Consider the following 7,915-nt stretch of genomic DNA (forward strand, 5'->3'; position numbering starts at 1 on the left):
CGGACTGCACCTCCCATTGGAGCTCCCCGCTCCCAAGCCCTCTGGGGACTCCCGCGCTGCCGTCGAAACCCCTATTCCGGCCCCAACGGGGACACTTCTCCAGGATTTGCTCCTCTCCTCTGGGGACCAGAGCCAAAGACTCCTGGAATTGATCCCAGATCCTGGGAGTCGGGGGGCCCAGCCGGGGTGCGGGGAGTCGCGGCGTCGTGACTGCACCCGCCCCGCCGCGCCGGGAGGCGCCCCTGGCGACCGTCGCGAACGCCACACCCTCGGCTCGGCCCTGGCCCCGCCCCCGCCCGGCGCGCGTTCGCGGCCAGGGGAGGCGTGTGCTGCTCCCGCAGCCAGCGAGAGCCAGAGAGGGATGGATGTTGGAGGAGGAATTCGGGCTTAACAAGTGATCGCTGCTGTCTAGGATTTTGCTTCTTTTCGGAGGAACCTTGACTTCCTTTCCCAGGCAATCCCTCCTGTGCTGAACTCCAGAGGAACCAGGAGTCTTGGGGTCTTCTCTGGGGCAGCCCCGACCCCCACCCCCAGACTCCAGCCGCGAGAACCCTGTGCACCCCCCGGGCCAGGCAACAGAACTTGTTCTGTGGATATTTGGAGCCTCCACCTGCCAAACCCGAGTGATTCCTTTTACCACCCCCCTCACCCAAGATCATTCTTCCCCTCCTCCAGCTGTTGCAGCTTGAGGGGGAAAAACAAGCCAGCCGGTGGATTTTCTTTATTTTTATTTTTCGCCCCGCCGGGGAACGGTAAGTATGATACCTTTTTTTTTTTTTTTTTTTTTTTTTAATCTTTCCTCCACCTTCTTCTTTTGGCTGTTAAGAAACAGTGGACATTTGAGGGATAAATAATATCGGGAATGTGACAGAAGGGCATGAATGGAAGGAGGTTAAAAATAAACCAGGAGGTGGGAGAAGGGAGGTGCGGATGCTGCGCGGCGCTCCAGGGGGCCAACAGTTGTTATTTTCCCAACCCCGGGGATGCGGTGAGTGCGCCCTGCTTAACGTGCTGGAGCGGGAACCGAGGTCTGGAGGCGACGGCGCGATTAAAGATGTCGTTTCCCAACGAGAGGGGGGTTAAGATTTAGCATCGTTTCACCTCCTCCCAGCCGCACCGGTTCCCTTCTTTTGGGAACAGCCGGTGAACGGGTCTGAATTGCTGCCTCTCCCAACGTTTGGATTTGCGTGCATTTTCCGAGCATTTGAGCAACATACATAGGGGCTGCATAAATGGCGTGCGTTGAAGTGTATATTTCTCACGGTATTGGCTTCTTTGATTTCCTCTCTCAATCTCTCTCTCTCTCTCTCTCCTCTCTCTCTCTCTCTCTACGGTTCGGGTACCACCCTGACACTGACACAGTTGCAGGAATTAGCACTGAGAGACTAACAGCCTTGTTGTTGGAGGGGTGAGAGGAGGAGGGGCGGGATGCTTGGCTGTTGTTTGGGGGCCCCGGGATTGGGGAATAGGTAGTCTGCAAAATCCTATTAGTTTAATGGTGTTAAAGAAGAAGACAAATTCCTCTGCAAAGATCTATATCATAAAGGCTCCTAGAAATTAGCTTGAATAGATTATTCAAACAAGAGCACGCTGAGAAAGAAGAGAGATTTTAAACCAGTCTGATTTGCTGGGAGGAATGATTTTTCTTTTCTCTTCTTTTTCTTTCTCTCTCCTTTTCTAGATCAGGGATAGTGAAATAACTAGTAGATGATTAAAAGGAAGGCAATTTGCTACTTGTAGGGTGGAGGAGTGAGTTAGATAAACAAAGACAAATAATCCCAAATAAATAAACAAATATGAAATTATTTGGTGTAGAGCAGAAAGAGGGCTGTTCTAGAACTCCCGAAAAGCTGATGGTGAATTACAAGACTCGCTAATTTATGACCTTCTGGGAGTCGGTTGGGTGGGAGGGCAGGTGTGTGTAGTACTCAACTATACAGGAACTTGGGTTACACTGGGGCTTCATTGAAATTATAATTGTTTTGGGGGAGTTGGGGAAGAAACTGAGCAAACTCTCAGGCTATTTGGTCTGTACCAGTCTTGAAAGGATGTTGGCCTGACACTCCAAGGTGAATGTCACCCCAGGATGGTTTTTTAAGTAGGGATTTAGTAACTCCTTGGGGGTAAACATTTCAGAGTATGAGATGATGTTAGGAGTCAGGCAAAGGAAAGGAGATGGCATGTGAGAGGCCCTCAGTGGTGTATTTTCTGGAGTTTGTGTTGCAATCAAATGCCCTCCTTGCCCTAGGAAAATGTGTATGATTGGGAAGGGGTGTATGATTGGGAAGACCTCTGTTTGCCACTTCCATGCTTGTCACTTCATAAAATTCAGTGTGTTTAGGCTGCTAGGCTGACAGGATCATCAAGGAGCAGCAGGTGGTCAAGAGCTGAATCCTGTTAATGGCTTCAGAAAGCCATTTCTCTTATGCTTTCCAAGTGCTTCCAGTAATAGAAGCTGGTAGATGTCCTGAATTCTGACTATCATCATTCTCTCCAGTTCTCTGGGTTACTCCCTGCATTCTTGGAAGTCCTGTTGAACAGAGTACATGGAAAAATCAAGAGAAGACAGGAGATTTGGATGGGGGCTTTTACAGGACCTGGCTGAGGAGATGAATTACCTGGATCTTGGGAGAGCAAACTAAGGAAGAAGAAGGGCCAGGAATAACAGGTGACAGAGGGAGCAGATTGGAGCTGCAAGGGACATGCAAGTCGGAAGTGGGAGATTGTAAATAAAAGTGGGCAGAGAGAGAGAGAAAGAGAGAGGACGGGGAATGTTAGGGATGTGGATTTTATTGAAGTGAGGGTAAGTATGATAGGCTAAGAATGAAGTCCACACAAACTGACATTTTAAAAAATAAGGAGATAGCCCCTTGAGCAGAGTGGAGGAGGAACCATTGAGGTGAACATGGAGCGACAGCCAAGGAGAGAAGATGGTTATTAGAGATGTGGAAACTGGCATTAGTTCCTAACCTGTGGGTGGTAGAGAGTGTTCAGGATTCAGGGAACAGAAAAACAATGGGGACATGCGGTAGGGAGTCAGGCAGTGCCAACTTAACAACGGCCACTAGTGAGTCTCAGGATGTCCTGTATGTCCTCATGTCCCATCTTCCCCTACTTTAGTTAGTGGCCTAAGGACACAAACACTTGGGGCTGTGTAGACAGACAATAAAAACGTAGGTTGCTGTCACGTTATTCATAACTGCTAGTGTTTATTGTCATTCATTAGGTAAAAGGCACTGTGACATTCTATTGACATCCATTATCTCATTTAGTCCTTACAAACATGAGATGGGGGAGGTTGTGTTATTATTTGTACTTTATAGATGAGGTGACTGAAGTGCATTCAAGTGGTGCTGCCTGCACAAAGAATAAGAATACTGTTGTGTGTGTGTTTTTTTTCTTTTTTCCAACTTCCCCAATCCTGAGTCAAGATAGAGAGGAGTGTAATTCCTCTTAATTCAGAGAGGCACTTAATTCAGAAACACTTTATGAGTGGAAATTTTAAAAATTGCCTTGAAATAGATGAATGATGGAAGCAGCTGTAAAGTCACAGCATTATTTTTGTGGAATGAAGAGAGTGACAGTGAGAATTAAGACCTGGCATTAGTGAAGGGGAAGATAGAAGCAAGAGCCATGTGAGCCGTGAGTGGAGAGAGGAAAAATAATTGAGTTACCATAAAAATAAACTGAGCTGAAATAATATCTGAAGAAGGAAAGAATGATGTTTATGAATGAGAATAGCCTGCCCCATACTCCTGAAAATGTATGGGTGCTTGGTGTGTTATGTGACTTTCTTGAAGAAAAGAGAACGATGTGTATGTGAAGAGAAATGTTCACTTTGCTCTTTATGATTTGTTTCCTTTTTACTTTTCTCCTATGCTTGTTTCCAATCCTTTTTCAGGTGAAGTGCTTCTTCTGCATGATTTTGGCTGAAGAATGCTCTGCATTTCCTTGATTTCTATGGAGACCTCAGAGCTGGTTTTGCTTCTGCTGACACCTCATCTAGCACCTTCTCTACCTCCCAGGGTCTTTGCCTCTATCTATGGTTTGGCATTGTACCTGGGTCCAGGAAGCCTTTGATGAACTTAAAAGGAGAGCCTGGAGAATCATCCTGATAGACTTTGAGTAGAAATGGCTGGACACACTTCAAACCACATCTTAACATGGTTCGAGCCATCACTAGAAGGCAAGTGCTAACAGGAAAGGCTTATTTGCATTTTATTTAAATTTAATGGACTGAGCATTGGCCAATTTCCATGGCAGAAAAATGTATTTCATTTTCTAGGCACAACTTCTGGCTGTCAGACACTTGCTGCCTTTGAATCTTGCAGCATCATCACTAACCACATCCCAGACATATTTCCAAATTTCAACATCTGCCCCCAAAACATAGGTGTCTGAGACACTCCAGCATTTTCGGACTTCTTAGTCTTGAGAGTGCTAGGCTATTTATCTCGACCAGCCAAGCTCTGGAGAGCAATGTTGAATCCCTGAGAAGAGAGAGCATGGGGCGTGCTGATTTAAAAACAGAAAATGCAAAGTTGGACTGAAAATATCCTTAGTCTTCCAAGCAATCTGCTTAAGGGTTCCAAACTTACCTTAATTTGGTGAGAAAAGAAGCTGCCCTATTTTTCTTTCTTCTTCTTCTACAACTGGAACCAGCCATTTCCGAAAACCACCACCATGGAGGTTGCAATGGTGAGTGCAGAGAGCTCAGGGTGCAACAGTCACATGCCTTATGGTTATGCTGCCCAGGCCAGGGCCCGGGAGCGGGAGAGGCTTGCTCACTCCAGGGCAGCTGCAGCAGCTGCTGTTGCAGCAGCCACAGCTGCTGTTGAAGGTAGCGGGGGTTCTGGTGGGGGCTCCCACCACCACCACCAGTCACGTGGGGCCTGCACCTCCCATGACCCTCAGAGCAGCCGGGGTAGCCGGAGGAGGAGGCGACAGCGGCTTGAGAAGAAGAAAGCCCACCACCGGCAGAGCAGCTTCCCTCATTGCTCTGACCTGATGCCCAGTGGTTCTGAGGAGAAGATCCTGAGGGAGCTGAGTGAGGAGGAGGAAGATGAGGAGGAAGAGGAGGAGGAAGAAGAGGAGGGAAGGTTTTACTATAGTGAAGATGACCATGGGGATGAGTGTTCCTACACGGACCTGCTGCCTCAGGATGAGGGCGGTGGTGGCTACAGTTCAGTCCGCTACAGTGACTGTTGTGAACGTGTGGTGATAAATGTGTCAGGCCTACGCTTTGAGACCCAGATGAAAACTCTGGCCCAGTTTCCAGAGACTTTGTTGGGAGACCCTGAAAAGAGGACTCAGTACTTTGACCCTTTGCGCAATGAGTATTTTTTTGACAGGAACCGCCCCAGCTTTGATGCCATCTTATATTATTACCAATCAGGAGGCCGCCTGAAGAGGCCAGTCAATGTCCCCTTTGATATCTTCACTGAGGAGGTGAAGTTCTATCAGTTGGGGGAGGAGGCCCTGTTGAAGTTTCGGGAGGACGAGGGCTTTGTGAGAGAGGAGGAGGACAGGGCCCTCCCTGAGAATGAATTTAAAAAGCAGATTTGGCTCCTTTTTGAATATCCAGAGAGCTCCAGTCCTGCAAGGGGCATAGCCATTGTGTCTGTCCTGGTCATCTTAATCTCCATTGTCATCTTTTGCCTGGAAACCTTGCCTGAGTTTAGGGACGACCGGGATCTCGTCATGGCACTGAGTGCTGGTGGGCATGGTGGGTTGTTGAATGACACTTCAGCACCCCACCCAGAGAACTCAGGGCACACAATATTCAATGACCCCTTCTTCATCGTGGAAACAGTCTGTATTGTATGGTTTTCCTTTGAGTTTGTGGTTCGCTGCTTTGCTTGTCCCAGCCAAGCACTCTTCTTCAAAAACATCATGAACATCATTGACATTGTCTCCATTTTGCCTTACTTCATCACTCTGGGCACTGACCTGGCCCAGCAACAGGGGGGTGGCAATGGTCAGCAGCAGCAGGCCATGTCCTTTGCCATCCTCAGAATCATTCGTCTGGTCCGAGTATTCCGGATCTTCAAACTCTCCAGGCACTCCAAAGGCCTGCAGATCCTGGGCCACACCCTCAGAGCCAGCATGCGGGAACTGGGCCTTCTGATCTTCTTCCTCTTCATTGGGGTCATCCTCTTTTCCAGCGCTGTGTACTTTGCAGAGGCAGATGAACCTACTACCCATTTCCAAAGCATCCCAGATGCATTTTGGTGGGCTGTGGTGACCATGACAACTGTGGGCTATGGGGACATGAAGCCCATCACTGTGGGGGGCAAGATTGTCGGGTCCCTGTGTGCCATTGCGGGTGTATTAACCATTGCTTTGCCAGTGCCAGTGATTGTCTCTAACTTTAACTATTTCTACCACAGAGAGACTGAAAATGAGGAACAGACACAGCTAACGCAGAATGCAGTCAGTTGCCCATACCTCCCCTCTAATTTGCTCAAGAAATTTCGGAGCTCTACTTCTTCTTCCCTGGGGGACAAGTCAGAGTATCTAGAGATGGAAGAAGGAGTTAAGGAATCTCTGTGTGCAAAGGAGAAGTGTCAGGGAAAGGGGGATGACAGTGAGACAGATAAAAACAACTGTTCTAATGCAAAGGCTGTGGAGACTGATGTGTGAATCTCTTTCTCCACCTGCCACTGTCCCCCTCTCAGCATCTCCAAATATATTTATACATAGAGAGTGCAGTTATGAAAATGAAATATGCAAATGATCCAATGCATACAGTAGTACACTATTTAATGGTTATACATGGCATAATTGTTACTAAACTTGTATTACATATCAAATAAATGATACATCTTCGAGAAGAGGGAGGTTTAAATAGGAGCAAATCTATCTTTATATTTTTATTAGAATGCAAGAATTTTGCACATTAACTGGAAAAGATGTTGACAGTAAAGATGGAGAGAGTGTGTGTGCGCATGTGTGCATATGTGTGTGTGTGTGAAGTAAATTGTCAACGTTAGTAATTGTGCAGTGAAGGGAAAAGTTGGCATTTTGGAGTATTTACTATGTAAGAACTAATGAATCTGAGCAGTCATTTATCAGTGCTTTAACAGCATATCATATGTCTTTGGATTCAGTAGTTGTTTTTTAAAAATTGTAAGAAATACTGTGTAGAGAAAAAAGAAAGTAAATTATTTAATAGAATATAGGTCACAATTTTATCTTGGATTTAATTAAAGTTTATTTTTAACTGGAAATTAACTTTTAAAAAGGCTGCAAGGGCCTTTAGAAATTGATTATATTTTGTTATTAATTTTGGGAAGATTTAACAGCAAATGTCTAACATAGAATAAGTGAAATTGGAGAATATGTAATAAGTTTTGTTTGCAGGTAACAGGACTGGATTTTTTTTTCTTTGCACTACTTTATATACTGGAGATTGAGAGAGACTTCATACTGTGAATGTTTACTAATGTAACAGTTCAATGACAATCATTGGAAGAATGATTTCTTTAGTCTTATTTTATTGTTTTCTTTTTCATTGTGTGAGACTAATAACCATGCAGATAACATCACATGATTCTCTTCTCTTTTAAAACCTAAATAACTGATTGACAAAGGAATTATGAAGTAAAATTTAGCAACTGAATCTTTTGAAATTGATCTGTTACAATGATGCTTCTGAAATCATACTATTTTATATATTCTTCTGCCTTTTAACTCCAGAATAATTTAACCAAAGTTAATGCATGCACTGAAAGAATTCTTGAAGAAATAAGATGCCAAGCAGCTACAGTGATTATGGCTTAAAAGTTTTCTATTAAATGTGAAACATAAATGCTAGATTTATTAAGTTTATTTTTTTGTGCAGTTATATAAGAACAGAATTTGGGGATTAACCTCAGATTTTTACATTATATTTGCTAAAACGGATATAAGGAAG

At 45.2% G+C, this 7,915-nt stretch overlaps 1 protein-coding gene across 2 annotated transcripts; it reads left to right on the forward strand.

Moving 5' to 3' along the window:
- Positions 1-201: 201 nt before the first annotated feature.
- Positions 202-7,631, forward strand: KCNA4 (potassium voltage-gated channel subfamily A member 4). 2 transcript variants are annotated; one of them, XM_023230375.3, is made up of 2 exons: positions 202-752; positions 3,902-7,631. In XM_023230375.3, exon 2 carries the CDS (start codon positions 4,684-4,686, stop codon positions 6,640-6,642), a length of 1,959 nt encoding a protein of 652 aa, XP_023086143.1. In that variant the 5' UTR covers positions 202-752; positions 3,902-4,683; the 3' UTR covers positions 6,643-7,631. The 2 variants fall into 2 exon arrangements, with proteins under 2 accessions (XP_023086143.1, XP_023086144.1); XM_023230376.2 differs by lacking the exon at positions 202-752 and adding an exon at positions 966-988 and having other exon boundaries at positions 3,902-7,614.
- The last annotated feature ends 284 nt before the right edge of the window (positions 7,632-7,915 follow it).

Source organism: Piliocolobus tephrosceles, chromosome 13 (assembly GCF_002776525.5).
Source record: "Piliocolobus tephrosceles isolate RC106 chromosome 13, ASM277652v3, whole genome shotgun sequence".
NCBI classification, from domain to species: Eukaryota; Metazoa; Chordata; class Mammalia; order Primates; family Cercopithecidae; genus Piliocolobus; species Piliocolobus tephrosceles.

Excerpts from the sequence above, each read along its gene's own strand:
- KCNA4 (XM_023230375.3), top strand. The coding sequence starts at position 4,684 with ATGGAGGTTGCAATGGTGAGTGCAGAGAGCTCAGGGTGCAACAGTCAC.